The following is a 23266-nucleotide window of genomic DNA, read 5'->3' on the forward strand; positions in this document are numbered from 1 at the left end:
TCTTCAACAGAGAAAGACATGATCAGTAAAAAAGTAATGTTTATTTGCACCAAATATTGGTATCACAATAATATTGTAGTAACTAAAATACTTTACAAGTGTAGTATATTCAAAGTTGTATTTCAAGCAAACATCTCAGCTGTACGTTAATTGTGATTCCAAGATTGATGTGCATCTAAATAATTTCCATGGCCTTTCATCCATGAAGCAATCAACAAATGGTGTTCAGAACATTACACTTTGATAGTCATTGCCAATGAATGTCTTGAGGAATATGCTTTGAGCCATAACAATATGCAGTTTTTTTAAGAGGACTTTGCATTCATCTAGTGCTTTGTAACTTAAATCTGTGCTTTTCAGCAAAATTTTTAGTGACGTTTTACCATTGCTGAGAAGTTCACTTTCTTTTAATGACACTAACAATTTTGGTATGGGAGGATACTCTTTCCTGCTGTAGTAAGCATAAATATCCCTGCGAATTGCACCAGTCTTGAAAGAATCTTAAGTTAGTGACAGGACGAGGCTGCTTTTCCTTCTTCCCAGGCGTCATGAAAAATATATTACACGATTCAGACAGCTCGAAATCATTACAGTTCACACCTAGGTTTTTCAAATTTTGCAGTAACACTCACTTACTGCTGTTCTTGCACTAATTCCAAGAGCTTTCCATAACAGTATCAGCAGGAACTGATGGCTGTGCATGTATACTTGTGTATTCTTTCTCTGTAGTAACTTTAGTGCCTCACTGTCAAGAAGCGCACCTTGATCAAAGAATTGTCACTAAATGAATAAAGTTGTTTAGAGTATCACAATTTTCTGTGTGGATTCTGGTGGTGCTTAGTGTTAACAACCTGTAGTGCAGTAGTTGCTCATTTGTGTTGTTTTGAAGACAAGCATCCATTTGTTTAGTAAGCTAGTCAGGCAAGTTGTCGGCTGTCATCTGTTCACATCTCCATAGTGACTTTATCCCCTTGAAGAGGTCTAATCTCGTGTTTTTAACTGTAAGTATAAATTCAGTCTGTAGCCCAATTTTCGTTTCTTCTGAACTGGCAGCTACACAGCTCATAAAGACGACAGCATCCATCGGTGACACGTCAGGAGGGTAGCAAGTTGTGTATGTAGATTTCTGTATGGTGGGCGAAAATTTTGCTGGAGACAAGAGTTAAAATTTATGCCACAGCTGGGATTTGAGCCGGATCTGATGTTTGCTTAGCAGATGCACTAACCGCATCACAGTAGCATTGTGGCTACCAAAGCTGTGCGGACTACCCTTGTCCAGTGCCCTCCCTAACACAAATTTCAGTTCACACCTTCAACCTATTTCTGTGTACTTTTGTAGTTTACTTCTTTAGTTAGTCTTGCCACCATAGAATAGGATATGTGTGAATGCAGGAGCAGCTAGATGCAGTTCATGAACAGCTGAATAAGCTTTCGGCTAAGGTCAGCTGCCTTCACACTGCTGCCTCGAGGTGGAATGATGGTGGAAAATCTGGCGCAACACGTAAGATACCTTAGGTGTCACTTGTTTCACTCGTGGGCTCTGCTGCCGAGTCGCCTCCTCATTTACCTGATGCAGTGGATCCACCCTCACGGTAGGGTGAGTGGTGGGTGTCAATGCATTTGCGTCGCTTGAGGCGGAGGACTGAGGCCTCACCTGTTTGCCTTGTAAGTGAGCAGGTGGCCGTTCGTTCAGCAGGATCTGAGTAGGCGTATCTAGGCAGGGGTTTCCTGGTTTTTGGGAGCTCCAACATTAGGCACACCATGGATTCCCTTTGAGAGATAAGCATCCAGGGCTGGAAAGAAAGCCACTGTGGACTCAATATGGCTGTTGGGTGGCCTCAATATGGCTGTTGGGTGGCCTCATCTGAGATGTGAAGGATGCCTTGCCTGTGGCTATTACCGAGCACGGTGGCACATTGGTTAGCACACTGGACAATGGTTCAAACCTGTCTCCAGCCATCCTGATATAGGTTTTCCTCGATATCCCTGAACCGTATCTGGCAAATGCCGGAATGGTTCCTTTGAAAGAGCACGACTGATTCCCCCCCCCCAGGGGATCCACAACTCTCTCTTTTGTGGATACGTGCGTAGCGAACACGGGACCCCGAGCTGATGTGGCCTTCCTTCCTTTCCGGGCTGCATACCTTCCCTTTCTGCATCCTTCCCCCATCCCCCATCTTCGACCCCCCCCCCCCTCTCCCCTCACCTCTGGCTCTTTCCTTCCCTTTCTCCCCCTCTGGGGGTATGGTTTGTGCCTACGTCCGGAGACGGACGCTTGTAAATGTACCACATTCTTCGCCTTCCTTGCTTGTAAGTCTTCATCCTTCCTTTGTCCTTCTCTTTTCCTTACCTCTTCTCTCTACCCTTTTCTCCGCTGCGGCGTTTGAGACCTCTCTTCTTTCCTTTCCCTTTCTCTTTCTTCCTCCCTGTGCGTGTCTGAAGGCCGACCCATGCACTTCCATGCGTAGCCGATGACGGCGTAACGCGTAATTCCCCGCCCCGGGTAGACAGGTAGGACACATACGTACCCCCTGGTAACGGCCAGGCCCAGGGAGGGGTGATTACCCGAGCTGATACCTTCCGAAAGTGCCGATTGGTCCCTCCGTCCGTTTGTCGGGAGGTGTGACCTGAGGTGTGAACAATCACCTAAGGCGGGAGTGCCCTCAGAGAGGGCCCCCACAAGGGAGGAGCGCGCCATCGGAGACGCCGGTAATCATGGGGGATTCTTCCGCAATGGTTTCCTCACCTTCCACTATCTCTGCTCACAAGCGTAAGTTCACTGAGTCTCAGCCACAGACAGTTCTTCCATCGTTGCCACAGTTCCTTGTTGTTTCTCGGTCTGACGAAGGTCATGACTTCTCCACGGTCAACCCTTTCATTATTCAGAAAGGTGTCGACGCAATTGCAGGTCCTGTAAAGTCTTGTTCCAGATTACGGAATGGCACCCTGTTGTTAGAAACAGTCAGTGCCCTCCAGGCACAAAAATTGCTGCGTACCTCACAACTACATACTTTCCCTGTCCGGGTGGAACCGCACCGTACCTTAAATTCCTCGCGTGGAGTCGTTTATACACACTCCCTTGATGGACTGTCTGACGAAGAAATTCAGCACTACCTGTCTTACCAGGGCGTAACGGCTGTTCATAGAGTTATGAAAAGGGTTGACACGAACATCATTCCAACCCGCACTGTCTTCTTGACATTTGACAAAGTTCAACTCCCATCGAAAATCAAAGCAGGCTATGAGATAATTTCCGTTCGCCCTTACGTCCCAAACCCTACACGTTGCTATCGGTGTCAGCGGTTCAATCACACCAGCCAGTCCTGTTCCAATCCGGCCAAATGTGTTACGTGTGGCAAGGATGCCCATGAGGGTGCTTGTCCACCTCCATCCCCTCGCTGCATCAACTGTATGGGTGACCATGCTGCTTCCCCTCGAGATTGTCCCGTTTTTAAGGACAAAAAGCTCATCCAGGAAATTAGAGTAAAGGAAAAGGTGTCGAACTTTGCTGCTCGAAAATTAATCGCCAGTCGGCAGCCCACCATGCCTCAGAAAGGAAAATACAGCACTGTCCTTGCTTCTCCTCGGCCAACAAAGGAGGCGGCCACACAGACTTGCGACCTCACCTTTAGTGCCATGGTCGTCAGATCGGCCAGCGCAAAGATCGCCCGCGTACTCGTGAAGAGTTTTTACGTACGGCAACTTCCCAACCATCGGTTCCTCCTTCCTCTAAACATCATACTTCCAAGAAGGCTACAAAGAAACCCAGTTCCTCTCCTTCTCCGCCAAGGCGTGTCCCATCTACAGCACCACCTGGCGGAAATCACCCTCGGCCGTCTTCTGTGTCGCCGAGGCGCACTGCTGGCGGCCGATCAACCGGCCGGTCGCTGGTGGCAGGAGCTGCTCCTGACCAACCTATGGATCAGGGTCTTCTGCCTTCGGCTGAATGCCATTCCATGCTGTCTGTCGCAAGCTCAAAGCAGTCGTTGAGTTGACAGCGACCTTGGTCACATTCCTCCATTTTCTGTTCACCCTATGTCCATTATCCACTGGAATATCCGCGGTATTCGAGCCAATCGGGATGAATTGTCGATCCTCTTACGATCCTACTCGCCGGTCATCTTCTGTCTTCAGGAAACAAAGCTGCGTCCCCATGACCGCTTTGTTCTCCCTCATTTTCAGTCCATCCGATATGATCTCCCCTCTGTTGAAGGCACTCCAGCACATGGAGGACTCATGATTCTTCTCCATGAAACTCTCCATTATCACCCAATCCATTTAAACACTTCCTTCCAAGCTGTCGCCGTCCGTCTTTCCCTTTCCGGATACACGTTCTCTCTTTGTACTGTATACATTCCATCGTCCACACCAATGGCACGAGCTGATCTCCTTCATCTTCTTGGTCAGCTTCCACCCCCATATTTGCTGGTTGGGGACTTCAGTGCCCACCACCCGCTTTGGGGATCTCCACATCCTTGTCCACGTGGCTCACTATTGCTAGACGTCTTCCACCAAGCGGATCTAGTTTGCCTCAACACTGGGGTCCCCACATTTTTGTCTGCCTCCACGACAAATTTATCTCATTTGGATCTTGCGGTCGGTACTGTTCCGCTAGCTCGGCGCTTAGAATGGTTCGCCCTTGATGATACACACTCGAGTGACCACTTTCCTTGTGTCCTTAGACTGCAGCCTCAACTGCCCTACATGCGCCCGCGACGCTGAAAGTTTGCCCAAGCCGATTGGACACTTTTTTCGTCTCTAGCAACATTCGATGACCATCACTTTCCCAGCGTCGACGATGAGGTCACACTTATTACCGACGTTATTCTTACAGCTGCGGAACATTCAATACCACGCACCTCCGAATTGCCCCGGCGCCCCACAGTTCCTTGGTGGAACGAGGCGTGCCGTGATGCACTACGTGAGTGGCGACGTGCTCTCCGCGTTTTCCGCCACCATCCTACTTTGGCCAACTGTATCCGCTATAAGCAGCTCCGAGCGTGATGCCGTCGTGTCATCCGCGATAGCAAGAAGGCAAGCTGGAAATTCTTTATTAGCTCATTTAACACCTTCACTCCCTCCTCGGAAGTTTGGAGTCGGCTTCGACGGTTCTCAGGCGTGCCTAGTTTCTCCCCGGTCTCTGGGCTCACTGTCGCGCATGACACATTAGTGGACCCCATCGCAATTTCTAACTCGTTGGGTCAGCACTTTGCTGAGATTTCGAGCTCTTCAAATTACCCGCCAGTGTTTCTCCCGAAGAAACATGCAGCGGAAGTGCAACCTCTTGCTTTCTCCTCTCAAAATCGCGAAAGCTACAATACTGTTTTCTCCTTGCGGGAACTCCAACATGCACTCTCTTCTTCTCGCTCCTTCGCCCCAGGACCGGATGGTATCCACGTCCAAATGTTGCTGCATTTATCAACCCATAGTCTGCGTTACCTCCTTCGCCTTTATAATCGGATTTGGACCGACAGTACTTTTCCCAGACGATGGCGGGAAGCTATCGTCGTTCCTGTTCCGAAACCTGGAAAGGACAAACATCTCCCCTCTAGCTGTCGCCCCATTTCTCTCATGAGTAGTGTCTGTAAGGTTTTGGAGCGTATGGTGAATTACCGTTTAGCGTGGTGGCTGGAATCCCGCAGTCTTTTAACACCTGCCCAATGCGGATTCCGAAAGCATCGTTCTGCAGTTGACCATCTTGTTGCTCTCTCCACTTATATCATGAACAATTTTCTCCGGAAACACCAAACAGTAGCAATATTTTTGATCTGGAGAGAGCATACGATACCTGTTGGAGGACAGGCATCCTCCGACACTGTTCTCTTGGGGCTTTCGAGGTCGGCTGCCCCTTTTTCTTCGCGAATTTATGGCAGAGCGCACATTTAGGGTGCGGGTGAACACTACTATCTCCCGTACCTTCTCCCTAGAAAACGGGGTACCCCAGGGCTCCGTGCTGAGTGTTGTACTGTTTGCCATTGCCATCAATCCAATTATGGATTGTCTCCTTCCTGATGTCTCGGGCTCCCTCTTTGTGGACGATTTTGCGATCTACTACAGCTCTCAATGGACCAGCCTTCTTGAACGACGTCTTCAAGGATGTCTCGATCGCTTCCACTCTTGGAGCATCGAAACCGGCTTCCGTTTTTCTCCCAGTAAGACCGTTTGTGTTAATTTTTGGCGACCGTAAGGAGTTTCTTCCGCCCTCCTTACATGTAGGTCCTGTCAACCTTCCGTTTTCCAACGTCGCTAAATTCTTGGGTCTTATGTTTGACAGAAAACTGTGCTGGTCCTCCCACGTTTCCTATCTTTCGGCTCGCTGTCTGATCGCTTAACACCCTCCGTGTCCTGAATGGTACCTCCTGGGGAGCGGACCGACTGGTCCTTCTCCGCCTCTATCGCGCCTTAGTGCGCTCGAAATTGGACTATGGAAGCATAGTCTACTCCTCTGCTCGGCCGTCTATTCTTTGGCGTCTCGACTCTATCCACCACCGTGGATTACGTTTAGTGTCTGGAGCTTTTTACACCAGCCCTGTGGAAAGCCTTTATGCTGAGACTGCTGAACCTCCGCTGTCCAATCGGTGAGCAGTCCTTCTGAGTCGTTATGCTAGCCATCTTTCTTCCATGCCTGCTAATCCAGCCCATGACCTTTTTTTCGACGCCTCCTTTGATGTAGGGTATGCAGGTCGCCCCTCCTCCCTACTACCACCGGGAGTCCGCTTCCGTCAACTACTCCATTCTCTTTCCTTCCGCTTTCCTAAAACCTTCTTGACAACTTGGGGTACAGCACCGCCTTGGCTCCGTCCCCGGATCTGCCTGCTCCGTGACCTTTGTCGATTTCCCAAGGATGGTACCCCTTCACTTGTTTATTGTCGGGCATTTGCTGCTCTATGTGCACAAATGACGGACGCCACATTTATTTACACCGACGGCTCGAAAACATCGTTAGGTGTAGGGAGTGCCTATATTGTTGGCGACACCCCAAATCACTTTCGGCTTCCCGACCAGTGTTCAGTTTCTACTGCGGAGCTTTACGCTGTTCTCCAGGCTGTCCACTACATCCGCCGCCATCAGCGGATACAGTACGTAATCTGCTCAGATTCTCTCAGCTCTCTCCTCAGTCTCCAAGCTCTTTACCCTGTGCACCCTCTGGTCCACCGGATTCAGGACTGTCTGCGCTTGCTCCACCTGGGGGGCGTCTCGGTGGCGTTCCTCTGGCTCCCGGGACACGTTGGTATCTGTGGAAATGAGGCGGCCGATATTGCAGCCAAGGCTGCAGTCTCACTTCCTCGGCCAGCTATTCAATCGCTTCCCTTCGCCAATCTACGGAGCGTTCTATGTCGACATGTTGTCCATTTATGGCACACGCATTGGTCGACGCTTACCCATAATAAATTGCGGGACATGAAAGCTCTTCCTTGTGCTTGGACCTCTTCCTCCCGACCGCGTCGTCGGGAGGAGGTAATTTTAACTAGACTCCGGATAGGGCACTGCCTTTTTAGCCATCGACATCTTTTAAGCGGCGATCCTCCCCCACTCTGTCCCCACTGCTCTCAGCTGTGGACGGTAAGACACCTTTTAATTGAGTGCCCCTATTTCAATCCGTTACGCTCCCGTCTACAGCTATCGCCTGATATATTGTCGATTTTAGCAGATGACACGCGCTCCGCCGACCGCGTTCTCAAGTTTATTAGTGCCAGTGAAATGACGTCAGTCATTTGAAGCTTTTTTTGGGGACAACCAACCCCTTTCTGTAGTGGATTTTTAAGCCTTCCTTCCACTTTTAGTTTCTACAATTTTATGACTTTTGTTCTCATTGCTGCTGGTTTTAAATTTCGGTTTTTTACTGCTTCCTAAGTCACGGACCGGGTGCCAATCATCATAGAAGTTTTGCGCCGCCCCCCCCCCCCCCCTCCCAAAAAAAAAAAAAAAAAAAAAAGGAAGACTGATTTCCTTCCTCATCCGTCCCTAATCCGAGCTTGTGCTCCATCTCTAATGACCTTGTTGTTGACTGGACATTAAACTCTAATCTCCTCCTCCTCCTCCTGCAGCTATTGAGCTAGCAGGGTTCAACAATCTGCTATTTGTGGCTCATGTTGGAACCAACAGTGCTTGTTGAATGCATTCTGAGGCAATTTTCAGTCCATACAGGCAGCTGGCTGAGGTGGTCAGGGCTACTGGCCTTGCACATGTGGCACGTGGTGCACGCAGAACTTGTAGTTTTCAGCATTGTTCCCAGAGTTGACCAGAATCCGTGGGTTTGGAGCCGAGTGAAGGGTCTCGATCAAAGGCTTCGTCGACACACTGATAGTCTTGGCTGCAGATTTCCTAACCTGCGCTGTTGAGTGCCTAATTGTAGGACTCCTCTTGATATTCTTGGTAGGTTGGGGTGCACACACAAAGGAAGCAGCTACTCGGATAGCATAGTAGTAGTGGAGTGCTTATGGGTGGTGTTTTTTTAGGCTAGGCTGTAGTTTGGGGTACTTTGAATGTGATACGCCAATAGTGAAATCGGACTACGTTCATAGTACAGACACTTAGACTGTCAAAATTTTATTAGTAAATTGTGAAAGTGTTCACAGTAAAGTTCCCAAATTTACTGCTCTCCAAGAAATTTCTCATGCTCAAATTATGTTTTTGGGACTGAGAGCTGACTGAAACATGAAGTAGAAAGCTCTGAGATATTTAGTGAGTCGTGGAAAATGTATCGGAAGGATGGATTAGACACCAAAGGAGTGGAAGTGTTCATTGCAGTTGCCTCTGTTGAGGACAGAGTTGAGCGAAGGTATCCAATTGCGTATAAAAGGTCTAGGTGACACCGAGTTAACTATAACCAAGTTAATTGTTTGATGTTTTTACCAGCCCCCTGATTCCACTGTGACAGTTCTAGGATCATTCAAAGAAAGTCTTAGGGTCATTCAAAGAAAGTTTACGGTCAGTAGCGTGTCGATACCCAGGTCGTGAAATACTAGTTGGAGGAAACTTTGACCTTCTGAGTATAGACTGGGATGCCTTTGGGAATCACTGCAGAGGTTACAGACAGAAAGGCTTGCGAAGTACTTTTAAACCAGTTTCCCGAAACCTGAGCAGCTAGTTTGGCAGCCCGTGCACAGTAGAAATATCTTAGACCTTGTAGCTACAAACAGGTCAGTCCGTGTCAGTGGCATCCGTGTAGAGATGGGGATTAGTGGTCTTGATATCATAGCAACTGTGGTTATGACAATTAATGAATCAGTGAAGAAGAGTAAGAGAGTGTTTCTTCTAGGGAGAGCAGATAAGCAGTTGTTAGCATGTCATTTTGACTGCGAATGGGCGTCACGTAATTCCAGTAAGGGGAGTATGCTTCCAGAAGGAAATTCTGAAGCTTCTGTGAAGTTGGGAAGGTAGGAGATGAGGTACTGGCAGAATTGAAGCTGTGAGGATGCGTCGTGATTCGTGATGGGTAGTTCAGTTGGTAGAGCACTTGCCTGCAAAAGGCAAAGGTCCCAAGGTAGAGAGTTGGCCCTGCACACAGTTTTAATCTACCAGGAAGTTTCATATCAGTGCACACTCCACTGAGGAGTGAAAATTTCAATCTAGGCATGGACCCTGCTGGAGGCTAAGACATAACAGCCTTTTATGAAGTCATTAAAGGATTGAAACCATATTTGATGTTAAGTTTGTGTAAGACACTACTGGTAGACACAGTATTCTAGAGTAGCTTCACACGTGGTGCTACCGTAATCATATGTTAATGATCTTATAACTGTTCCTATAATGACAGTTGTTTCTAGACACTATTTCAAATACTTGGGTGATGGTTTCGACTTTGATGGTGGTGTTCTGTATGAATGTTTGTTTTATTCCTTTCTTGTGGATGGTTTTATAATTTCAAACAATGGAAAATCCAGGATGGAATGTAACAATATTGAATATCTTTGTCTCAGTAACTAGTCCTTTCATATTTCTTTACCCCGGCCCAAAAGTGACTTGCCTTACACTATGGCTGATAAATCTATATGTACACTCTGTAAATACTTTAGGATTAAAGGAGACAACTCAACACAAAGCAGAAGCATTGAGTTGTCAATAAGCACACACAAAGGAAGGAACTTTCATACAACATTAATACGGTTTTTTTTTTTTTTTTTTTGCAAGTCGGTATATGGTGTATGGCTGAGGGCATCTTGTGTTACTGCTAGTCATCATATTTCCTGTTCCATTCACAAATTGGGTCAGGGGAAAAAGACGGACTGTGCTTCTCTATAAGGTCTTATTCCTCTCTTCTCTTCATGGTCCTTAAAGCAAGATGTATGATCATGGCAATGGAACTGTTCTGCAGTCAGCTGCAAATGCCATTTCTATATTCATTCTCAATACTGTTTTGCAAAAAGAACAATTTCCTCCTCCCCAGGGATTCCCATTAGAGTTTGCATAGCATTTCTGTGATAAGTGTTTGTTTATTGAACTTACAATAAAAAATCTAGCAGCACGCTTCTGCCAATACCTTCCATCAATGTGACCTGCTGTCACCTTTATCCATGAGCTATGTTTCTCGAGAATTCAATCCCTACAGCTGACCTTTTGCACTCATTCAATTTTGTTTCTCTTTGCACCATTACTCCTTCATATGTAATCAACATGCTTGCATGAAACGGCATACTACAGATTATGTGTTTGAACATTACAGGATTGTTTTTCCTGCTTATCTACATTAACTTAAAATTCTCGCCCTGGCATTCATCCCTCCAAATAGAAATTCTGTCAGCATACACTCACAAATTGCTGCTCACTCTGTGTGACATACCAGTTGTGTGTATAGAGAACAGAAGCATGCCTATCACACTTCCCTTGCACATTCCTTACAATACCTTTGCCTCTGATCACTAGCTGTTCAGCACAGTTAACTGTTTGTTATGAATTCTATTACTTAAAAAGTATTCAAGCAAGAATCTGTTACATATTCTCATACCTTCATTAAACCTGCAATGTGGCACTGTCAAAATGGTTTCCAGAATTTGATGAATATGGAATCTGCTTGTGGCCTTCTTTATCCATAGTACGCAGAATGTTGTGTGAGGATAGGACAATCTGAGTTTCGCAGGAGTGAGGCTTTCTAAATATGTGTTGATTTGTGAACAGTATTGGCTCCCTAGGAAATTTATTATGTTCAAACTTGGAATATGCTTGAGGATTCTGTTGCAGACAGACATTAAGGATATGGATTTGTACTTTTGCAGGTTTGTTCTCATACCCTTATCATATACACGAGTCCTCTTTACTATTATCCAGTTGCTTGGGACTTCGCTCTGGGCGAAAAATTGAAGCTAAGTAAGGGGCCAGTGTGGAAGAGAACTCTCTGTAAAAGTGAATTGGGATTCCATTTAGACCTGGCAACTTGTTTCCAACTCTTTCAGTTGCTTTTCAATACTGTGGATGTATTTTTCTTTTTCCCCTATGCGGGAGTTTGTGCATTGTCAAATGATGGCATATCTGTACAGTCCTCCTACGTGCACGACTTTTTAAATACAAAATTTAAAACTTTAGCTTTCCTTTTGCTGTTTTCCCTTGCCACATCAGAATGTTCCATGAGTGCCTGAATAGAAGCCTTAGACCTTCTTTTTTCTTTTACATTGGACCGAAATATTCTAGGGTTCTCGGCAAGATCTTTCACTAATACGTCTTTTTACAGATACACTAATTTCCATCAGCTTCTGTCGATAGTGATCAGTTTTTGAACTGAGAGTACAACATTCTTGATTTCTCAATATTTCCTGAATTTTGTTGTTAAAACCATGGTAAGTGGATGAATCCACTTGATACATACTTCTCCAGAGTGTAGTTTGCAACTAATAAAAATGATACCCATAATTCCTTTATATCCATCATACAATTTTTTTGTTTATCTGATCTTTACAGCTTAAAAACTCTCCTAGCTGCCTTGTTGGATTTATTGACTTTTCTAGTCATCGTGTATGATGATATTGAGATACCTTATCCCTGTGACTATTCTGACACCGTTGGTAAGTCTAAAATATTTACACTGTGTGTGGGATATGCTACATTGTATCCAGCAATTGATCCATAGGCATTCCAACCTGCAAGCATCTCCTCCAATTACTATTGCACAATTGGGGTACGTCTGTACTACTGTACATAGTCTTTCTTTCAGTGATTCTGCAACTGTTACATCAGAACTGGGTGGTTGGTAAAAATATCCAATGATTAATTTGTCTCGGCCAGTTACTGTAGTCCGATCCACAAACAATAGCGGATCGTACATGTCGAAGCACAGACAGGTTTTGCATTGTTGACAATTCCGACAGACAGTTGCAGTACACGCATGTATGTACTTTCCACTTGAAGAAAGCATATATCCTGCAAATTGTCTCTCGCTTGCTTATTCAGAATTTATCACTTACCGCCACATTCAGTGATGACAACTTGCTACAGTCACATTTAATGGTCGCATTAACTACAGCACTCGCAGCGGGTCTCTCAGAACACTGCTGAATGCTTATTGGCTGTCGGAGAATGTGTGATGTATGTGCGCAGAATAAGCCTAAACTCGACCGCCATTGTTAGTGATTCCAACTATAGTGCCCAGGTACTGCAGACAGACTTGATTTGGAACTCGATAGATACACAACTTTTGTTGACAGCAATGAACACTCCCCCCTCCTTTGCTGTTTTACCTGTCCTTTATACAAATTCTCTGCCTCATTAAATATTTTGGAGCTCTCAGTTGCAAGTATAATTTGAGTGTGACACCTTTCCTGGAAGGTGGAACATTCAGGGACTTTATTATGAAGGCTATATAAATTTATTGTTAAACTCTTGGTATTCAAAGTGTCTTTACTTTGTATGCAACCCTATTTCACATTCTGCATATTGACTGACAGCTGTTCATCAAACTATTGCCCCGCCTAAAAAGCCCACTGTGCATTCCACATTTACTCTGCTAGCAGAGTCGCTGCTTCCTCTATGTAGTGCACCCCTGCCATATCAAGGGGAATCCTACAGTTCTCCACTCCATAATGCATGTCCAGAAATCTGACAGTGAACTATTCTGCCATAATGTACTTCTCTGGCAAATTGCAGGAAATGAGATCCTTCTCATGTGTTTAGAGAGAGAACAGTCCAATAACTTGCTGTTCCTTCGCTGGCAGGAAGACCATCGAATTAGCAGTGCTTGTGGCATACAGATTTCAGTACACAACATTTAATAGATTTTATTTCATTCATAGAGAAGAGGGCAGGGACTAGTTTACATAACAGACTAAGGGACAAATGAAGTAGGTATAAGTTTAAAAATTGTGAGAACATTCAGATTTGCTTCATAAATTACAAGTGTGTAGATTTAGATTTAGTTCCTAAAAGTTAATCTGAGGGAAAAAGCAAATTTACGCTTATAATGTTTGTAGATTTAGAAAAAACTTCTAACAATATTAACTGGAAGACACTATTTAGAAGTTATTAGAGGTAAAATGCAGGTAAAATGCAGGGAGCCAAAGGTCATCTACAACTTACGCAGAAAGCAGAATGCAGTTAAGTCAGTCAAAGGACATGAAGGGGAGGAAGTAGTTGAGAAGGGGATGAGACAGGGTGGAAATGTGTTGTCAAAGAAAAGATTGGATAAATATATCAACTAATTGAATGAATTGAGGAGAAAAGAAACTTAAATCTTAACTGAGGGGGAAGGGGGCAAGTGGGTGGAAGTAAGGAAGACTGAGTTTAACGTTCGTCAACATCGAGGTCATTGCAGATGGAGCACAAGCTCAGATTGTGTCAAGAATGGGGAAGGAAATTGGCCATGCCCTTTCAAAGGAACCATCCCGCATTTGTGTGGAGTGATTTAGGGAAATCATGAAAAACCTAAATATGGATAGTGGGACGCAGGTTTGAACCATTGTTGTCCCGAATGGGAGTCCATTGTGCTAACCACTGTGCCACCATTCTTTTTTTCAAGTTGGTGGAGATTGCAGTAGTTACGCACATATGAACTGAAGAGAGTTGCACAAGATAAACTAGCCTGGAGAGTTGTCAAAACAGTCTTTGGTCTGAAGACAAAAAGAAAATTTTAATGGTTTGTCAGGTTGTTTAACATACGCAGGATTTTTTTTTTTTTTTTTTTTTTTTTTTTTTTTTTTTTTTTTAAGTGATCAGGCAGCCACACGTGTTGTTACGCAAGTGAATGTGTGTAAAAATGGAAGAAAGGGAGTGCAATTCATGTTTATCCGTAATGCTTTTTTATGTTTAAATCACATTTTTCAAGGACAGTATCGACAAGTATGCTAATAACAGCACTGTTCATTATACTAAATCCACATATACACATCAGTGTAGTTCTGATTTATCCCAGTGTGACTCCAAGACACTGGAGACCCTGTTGGGATCATTAGGATGTCAAATATTCAGTGGTGGAACAGTATGTGCACAGCTTTCTATCAGATCATCATTCTTACTTAGTAAAGTGAAAGGTTCTAAAAGCTGCCTAAAGGCAAATCTGACATCAACCTGGAGGCTAGACTTAGTACCACATTGTCTTACTATACATGGTCCTGTTGAAGGTGATATGCACTTGCCTCCTCTGGCTTTTGAACTGACTTAGCCCACCCCCCCTCTGATACACACACAGTTTAATGTAGACTGTAATCGTAGTGCAGCTTACATTTTTTCAGCTATGACATAATTTGTTAGTGAAAAATGCTAAGTGTCTTAAAAATATGACTGGCAGTGAATTGAAATCCTTTGGATTTGTTATCTAATAACTCATTTAGGCACCTAGCCACACATCTGGCAAGTCGAACTATATAGGGGAAAAACAAACGCGCGCGCGCGCGAGCGCGCGCACACACACACACACACACACACACTCTCTCACTCTCACACTCTCACTCACACACTCTCTCACTCTCTCACACTCTCACTCACACACTCTCTCACACACTCTCTCACTCTCACTCTCACTCTCTCTCTCTCTCTCTCTCTCTCTCTCTCTCTCTCTCTCTCTCTCTCTCACACACATTAATTATTGAAATTCATGTTTGCATATTGTCTTTTCAGTTGTAACACAGGGAGGTGGACTTGGCAGTGGCCCAATAATTGCTGAGGACCAGGCACGCAAGAGAGAGATGAGGTTGTTGAAAAACAGGTAAAAATATTTTTCTTTTTAGTATACTGTTGCCTAAATTTTGGGAAATTGATAGTATTTTATTGAAACTGTTTTCTTTGTGTTTGTAAAGGATAATATGTTAAAGTTGGAAATGATTGTGTAAAAGATGAATATATGCAAAGGTAGTCATACTTGAGTGAAATTGGAAGGGGAGCAGCTTTTTTAGATGCCCTTGGCATTCCTTTATTCTTCTTGCTGTTAAAGCATGCCACAAGCTTTCCCACTTCTGTAGTACAGATGGTGGCTTACAGTGCTTTGAACCATTTTGCCTAAGCGCAATCGTGGGTAGTCTCCTCTCCCTAATTGTCATTTTATTGTTTGAGAAGTTTGGTGTGTAGGACTAGTCGGAGGGGAATGGCTCGCTCTTTTGGAAGAAAGTCGAATTTAGGGAGGGGGAGAGGGGGGGGGAGTGTTCACAGATCAGTTATGGGTAAGAGAAAATAGCAAGGACTACTATTTAAGAGGTAATAAACAAGACTTGAAAATTTCGATTTTCTTTTTCCCTTACAGGAGAAATATTTCAGTTCTTCCCTTTGTTTTTGTAACCAGTGGGGTAAAATGTTTGCAGACATCTGCCTATAGCAAAATACCGTTGTTGTTAGTCAAAATTACAACTTTTTTGTAGTCTGATGGCAGCCTCTGGGATCGACCTGGCTATTCCCTTTCCTTTCTCAGAATATTCATTCATTCGTTTGTTCGTTCATCACTTTTCAGCTGAAATAATTTTTGGTTCCCTTTTTAGTTAGACCTTCATTTTCCAATTTTTTTTCTTTAGTGTTGATTGACTGGGGAAGAACAGCTTAGATAATGCCCACTGTGTGCTGTGTTAAATATCGTCTGTACATAATATCTACATAGGCTTTCATATGGCCTTCTGAGCCAACACAGCAGTGAATCCGACAGTTATATACTATTTTCGTTGAGTCTCCTGACAACACTGGAATCAGACAGTTGATGCCAGAGCTGCTAGCTCCCCACTTTTGCCAAGAAATAGACAACCATCCTCCTGGGCTATCAGGACATGTGATACCTAAATCTAGTATAGTTTGACTAGTTGTAGCTAATTGCATACTGTACTAAACAAGGTATAAGAGTGAAATTGATATGGAATTTAAATATGACTCAACTGTTAGCATGGAGGTGCAGAAGATAGTCTATCAGTAGACTCAGATCCAGACAGAACATTTTAGTCACAAAGCAATATTAGAAACACCGTTATTTCAGTAAGGATAATCTATGAAATAAATACTCTAAATCTTCAATTAGGAATTGTACTTCGGTGAAACTTTAACTACCCTTTTATTAAAATTGTGTGGAGTACTTCAGAACTTGAGCTCAGCGAATAATTATGAAATTTACTGCTGCACAAAGATCATTAAATATAATGGAAGTGTGCTGCAATGGCTTTTCAGTTCGATAAAATAGGATGATATTCAGGAATATAGTAGCACTTGGGATAGCATCCCATCTAGGTAAATGACTAAGGATAAAACATTTGTGCTCAATACAAAGCTACAGAACACATTTATTTTCGAAAAAGAAACTGCATAACTGATCCATGCAATTATACAGTACTCAATTGGTAATTTGAGACGAGGATGGTGGCAATGACAAGACTCCTGTGTTATTCAAAATAAGGCAGCAAAAGTATCCCTGGCTCTTGCTGTGTAACTAGCTCTAAAAGTTTTCTTCTTAGCATCAGATTTTAGTAGTACAGCTCCAGCCAAAGTATGCTATGAATACGAACCCAAATTACGTCCACATCCAAGGCTGCATTATATAAACTTGCTGTTCTTCTTGTCTTGTTTGGTTCACAAGATGCACACACTTTGGCTGCTAACCATCAACTTACTCATGCCACACAGGAGCTTTGCAATTCGACGACCAGATCCAGCTTTTCTATTCCCACCAAGCCAGTTTTGTTGCAGAGGGGCTTCCATCCATGTTTTACATGATTACAAACCTACAAGTCCTATGCATCCATTAAAGTAAAATTTTAACTTTTCCATTCTTTTACAGCACATTACTTTTGAAATTACATCCATAGATTAATTATAATTACATAAAATTATCATAAATAATGAATAAACCATTACATGGGTGTTACATCAAAGAGTGTGATTATACAGAAGTCACATTAAGTAAAAACAAAGAAGTTATATAAGACCTGTATAGGTAATATCATTAATAGTGTTATTTTATACTACCTTCGCGGCAGGAGTGGGATGGTTGGGGTTGGGGGCATATTGTGTCACATGCTGGGTCTGGAGGAGCCCTGACCCTGCCTCCTTTGCATGCTGCCTTTGTTTTAATTGCTTTGAGATGTAGTTTTAGCCTCTTTTTCCTGCCACACTCTGTTTTCTATGTGTATTATTGAAGTTCGTGTATTAATGAAGTTCAACAGATGTCCCTTACATTTTTGCATGTTTCCCTTTTACTTTTCTGCCTCTCTTGACTAGACTAGAAGACATTCTTTACTCTGTAGCTGTCTTTGCCCTTAATCGGGTTTTCTGGGGTCGGAAGTGGGTGGGGTTTCTCTCAGCATGGCTGAGCCCTGGAAGACCAATTGTCTGCTGTAATCTAAGTACAGACGCAATCCATATACTTCTACTCCTCTGTAAATTCGTGTTCAGCTGTGGCATCAATATTCACACACACACACACACACACACACACACACACACACACACCACTCACTTTCGACTCTTAGAAGTTAATTTCTGTGCTGGTCCTGCACATATCTGCGCCGTATAACCTTGAAGAAATACCTCAAATTTGGCGCACTATTACATGCCACAGTAGACGCCCTGATGTAGAACCAGAGAGTATTGCGTTATGGCAGCTGTGGAGAAACAGGTGGTAGCTTCCAAGTACTGGTGCAGCTGTTTTTACAATCAGCCAACATATGTAGTATGGCTACCACGTGTAGCTATCATAGTTAGAATAGAGGCAACAGGTTCATTTGTTTTTTGATTTGGTTTAGATGTGTTCTTGTGTTCACTGCAGCATTTAGATTTGTCATCACTGTCACTTCCTGAGCTGTCATACTTTCCTGAGTATGAGTTTCACCATATTTTCTTCAGGCAAACTTTAAACAATGCAAAATTGTCATCAATACCCAGGAAATAATGGAGTGAATGCTCAAACTGCAACTGTGTTCACATAGAAGTGAGGAGACTTTCACAGTCATCTTTTTTCATTGCCCAGGCCTGGTAGGAAGATCTGATTCCTTTATCTGTTTGGAAGAATACAGTTATCAAAAGTAGTTGCGGGTGTGGACTCTTTAACCATCATCTATGTTCTCACTGTACAGGATCAGAAATTGATACTTTAAAGCAGGGCCGGCCAGAAATTCTGCACACATGCGCAGCTGCTGCTCATATGCAACTTCCTGGTCACAGTGTGCACACTTACCAGATTTGTAAACGGGGAAAAGGAGCCGTAACCGCTCATTTAGTGTGTGTGTGTGTGTGTGTCTCTAACCGCAGATGTCACCGCTTCTCTTTACTCATTAGCTGGGATACAATGTACATGGGGCACTCTTGTGCTGTTTTCACAGTGTGCATTGCAATCATGGGAAGGTATAGTGTTATTCCGTCACCCTATCAACAAATATAGTTCTAAAACAGAACATAAAAACAAATGGTGCACAAGTATGCCAGATTGGTTTTACACCCACATTATAGCAAGGGTATCAAACATGTCTCTCAATAATTAAAGGGTAATTTTTACACATGCAAGTAAACATTAAACAACCGATTTAATACCATATTTTTCAGATAACAATATTCGCCCATGTAATGTGGAGCAGAATGAGGCAGAGTTAGTAAATAACATTTCGATGTAACCATCAATTTTCTTAAGGGCACTTTATGTGGCTTCCCATTCTGCAGTGTTCAGTACACTACACTGCCTGTATGAAATGAGTATTGCGTCTTTCAGTCGTGAACTTGCACTGGATGCCTATTATTCGGCGGCACAGCAAATGTGTGTTTTCATCTACTGTTGTAAAGAAAACGAAGTTCCCAGTCGTATTTAAATGACTGAGAACACAGGTCTCCTGTTCTTTGCTTTTCAGCAATACTCGCCATTTCTCAGTACATCTCGCATAAGGCTACAGTCTCCAGAGGAAAACAAGACTGGGTGTCCTTCAGTGCTCCAAGTGCAGCATAAACAAGGAAGCGGAACTGTTGCCGCTCATTTGAGATACGTGTCTAGTTGCAGTTGTTGCTGTTTCGCTGTGCCCACTGGTAGAGATGTGCACACCTGTGCTGCAGTTTTGCACAGTGTGCAGCATTTTTCCAGCCATGCTTTAAAGGATTCTGTGTTCTTTTCTAGCTACATAAAACTTAATTGCTTCTGCGCAATATTTTTCCTGTAACAGGTCTTGAAAGCACAGATAATTACCAAATTCAAGGGCTACAACTTACATGTGCAGTTTGCTAGCACATTTTGTAAATTTACACTTTCGGGGTGTGCAGGGCAACAATCTATTAGGAGAAAATACTCTTGTTACAGGCATCAGTTTTTGTTCTAAGGCTATGCAACTGCTTTTTGAAAAGATATGAAGTCATCAGTACTTAGTGACAGGGTTTGGAGTTAGTGGGTGATATTTTCACATTTTTTAAAAGAACGAAGTTACTTTGATTTTCAATCACAATGGCTTAATTTATTTGAGATGCATCAGCATTGGTAAATAACTTTCTTGTGAGTTGAACATTACTGTTTTTTCATGTATGGCGATTTTTTGCCTTTGAAGGCAAGTATCTTATTTGGAATGACACTGAAAAAAATTGGGTTTTATCGATATAAATACATCCTTGGTTTCATATTGTTGCGTAATTTCTTTTAATTTAATGCTCTGGCATCCACTAACAATTTCCACATTTGCACTGTTTCCTTCATGAACATGCAGAGAAATTCACAATGATGAGCTTATTGGCCACATTAAGCATCTTTTTGTAACATTTTTCATAGTAATATAATGGCAGAAAATTTTCTAATACCAATTTAAAAAGCAGCAAAACACTATGTTCAATTATGCAGTGGCTATGTACACTGTTAAACAAAATATAGTTTTTGTTAAGTTGTGACTACACAGCATAGCGCTCATGAAAGTTGACAATGTAGTGCTTTAAACGTCACTTGAAGGATTTGTTTTTTCATAAGCTTAATAAACTCAACAAATACATATAACAGAGACTTTAGTCATCAATACTATCTTCTCCTTCCTTATTTACAACAGTCTGCCAATGTTCAGGCAACTTTTCGATTCCGTGAATGTAGAAATCACTTGGTTTTGAAGCGGAGAACTTGTCGAGCCGTGTTTGGAGCGAATTTTTATCTGGAAAAGAAGTTCTTTGAAGGTTGTTAGTGTGTGCAAAATGTGAAAATCTAAGGGTAAAAGATCTGGTGAACAAGGTGGGTGCAGAAAGACTTCACAAACCAACTCTTGTGTAGTATATTTTGTTAGTCTAGCAGAATGTTGGTGGGCATTATTTTGGAGTAGTATCACTTCAAGCAGTCATTGCGTCTGTAAGACATCTCAGTTACTGACAGTGTATGTCAGCAATTGTGATTACACCTCGAGGAAGCCCTTCATAGTACATCACATCGTCACTGTTCCACCATATGCATAACATTTTTTTGTGGATGCATGCAGGTATTTTTATGGGGACTTGCTGCTTTGTTTGAGCTCAGCCATTCCATTCCCTTCCCTTCCCTTTCTTTCCTTATGTTAGTATAAAGACACCATTTCTCACCAGTAACGATACAGGGTAAGAATGATTGGTGGTGTTCACGACCCAATTGATGATGAGCAAGCAGAGATGCACATATGGCCACACATTAATTTTTGTGGTTTTGTGTTAGATCATATATTACCTGAACAACAGATTTTTGAACCTTCATTACATTTGCCAGTTCAGGAGTACACTCATGTGGATTAATGTGCTTAATGTACATCATCAAACTCGGAAGGTCTTCCTGAACCCTGAAAGCGGAGAGTTGCTAATATCGAAACGATCCTCCTTAGGATAATATGTCGGAAATGTTTGATTTCTCCACTTGGCACTCCCATTTTCCAGCATCCACACTCTACCTCCGTGACAAATGACAATATGTAAACTCAAATAGCAATAGTGAACTGCAAATAAAAAATGACAATTGATTAATAAACCCACAGCAACCAGAATACTGACGTGAAAAATAAAAATACTATAAACTTGTGTACCAACCTATTTACTTTGAACATGGTAAATTTGAAGGGACCAATAAATGCTGTGAACAATGGGAAAATGTTAATTCTGAAAATGTAAATATGGGGTTTCGTAATGGAAGTGTTAATAGGTGCATAGGCATGTGATCAAGAACTTTTAACACTTGGCTGTTGTGTATGCCTATCTACAGCTTGGCTCAGCACCTCCATTATACATGGACTAGTTATTTACTCATTCCATCCATTATCTCCCCATGCGCTCCCACCCACCCACCCACCCTGCAGGATTTTCCATTTCATATATTATCTGAATACGAATAGATACAACACTGGAAAATCCTGGGTGAAAAACAAGTGATGGAGTGAGGACCAGTAACCACTCAGCACACGTCTAGTAATGTCGGGTGTGGGTAGGCTCATGAGCAAGAACTTGACATAATAGCTCAAATTACAGATATGTATTTTGCTTCACAGTGCACACAAACACATAGCTACATTGTTGTCAGTATTTACCTCTAGTAATCTCAGTGTGTGTCCAGATAAATCCCCACTACAAGAAAGATGCTATAGGTCAAGAAATAAGTGCTTTGCGTAGTGTCACTCTCCAGATGTCAATGTTCAGTTGCAACCCTATGTAATTGACTCTATGGGGGATGTTGACACCACCTATTATTATTATTATTATTATTATGTGTTAACCAATGATGCTTAAGAAATTCAAATGCCTGTACGACTTGATTCAAGCCAATACAAGAGAAGGAAACTTGCTGCTCACCATATAGCGGATATGCTGAGCTGCAATAAAAAGATTCACACAATCATAGCTTTCGGCCATTAAGTCCTTTTGTCAGCAGTATACACACACACACACACACACACACACACACACACACACACACACCCAAGTGCAACTTCCACACACATCTGCAATCTCAGAGAGCTGAAACTATACTGTGAGTGGCAGCAGCAGTGCATGATGGGAGTGGCAACTGGGTGGGGGTAAGGAGGCGGCTAGGGCAGGGAGGGGGAGGGATAGTATGGTGGGAGTTGCGGGCAGTAAGTGGTGCAGTTTAGACAGAGGGTAGGAGAGAAGGTGCGGAGGGGGGGGAGGGGATAAGTAGCGGAAAGGAGAGAAATAAAAATAAAAGAAATTAAAAGATTGGGTGTGGCAGTGAAATGACGGCTGTGTAGTGCTGGAATGGATACAGGGAGAGGGCTGGATGGGTGAGGACAGTGACTAATGAAGGTTGAGGCCAGGAGGGTTGGGAACATAGGATGTATTGCAGGGAAAGTTCCCACCTGTGCAATTCAGAAAAGCTGTTGTTGGTGGGAAAGATCCATACAGCACAGGCTGTGAAGCAGTCATTGAGATGAGGGGTATCATGTTTGGCAGCGTGTTCAGCTACAGGGTGGTCCACTTGTTTTTTGGCCACAGTTTGTCGGTGGCCGTTCATGCGGACAGACAGCATGTTGGTTGTCATGCCTACATAGAATGCTGCACAGTGGTTGCAGCTTAGCTTGTAGATCACATGACTGGTTTCACAAATAGCCCTGCCTTTGATGTGATAGGTAATGTTAGTGACTGGACTGGAGTAGGTGGCGGTAGGAGGATGCATGGGACAGGTCTTGCATCTAGATCTATTACAGGGGTAAGAGCCATGAGGCAAGTGATTGGGAGCAGGGGTTGTGTAAGTATGGAAGAGTATGTTGTGTAGGTTCGGTGGACGGCAGAATACCACAGTAGGAGTGGTGGGAAGAATAGTGGGTAGGACATTTCTCATTTCATTTCAGGGCACGACAAGAGGTAATCGAAACCCTGGCGGAGAATGTAATTCTGTTGCTCCAGTCCTGGATGGTACTGAGTAAAGAGGGGAATGCTCCTCTGTGGCCAGACTGTG

The 23266-nt window shown here is 43.3% G+C and overlaps 1 protein-coding gene across 5 annotated transcripts in view; it reads left to right on the plus strand.

Annotated features, from left to right (window-relative positions):
- LOC126253527 (cyclic AMP-responsive element-binding protein 1-like) overlaps window positions 1-23266 on the plus strand; it is a 123504-nt gene that overhangs the window by 42408 nt on the left and 57830 nt on the right. For all 5 annotated transcript variants that reach the window (XM_049954907.1, XM_049954910.1, XM_049954909.1 and 2 more), the window contains one exon: window positions 15043-15130. In XM_049954907.1, the coding sequence (XP_049810864.1) occupies window positions 15043-15130 (88 nt within the window). The remainder of the gene's footprint in view (window positions 1-15042; window positions 15131-23266) is intronic.

Source organism: Schistocerca nitens, chromosome 4 (genome assembly GCF_023898315.1).
Source record: "Schistocerca nitens isolate TAMUIC-IGC-003100 chromosome 4, iqSchNite1.1, whole genome shotgun sequence".
Taxonomy (NCBI): domain Eukaryota; kingdom Metazoa; phylum Arthropoda; class Insecta; order Orthoptera; family Acrididae; genus Schistocerca; species Schistocerca nitens.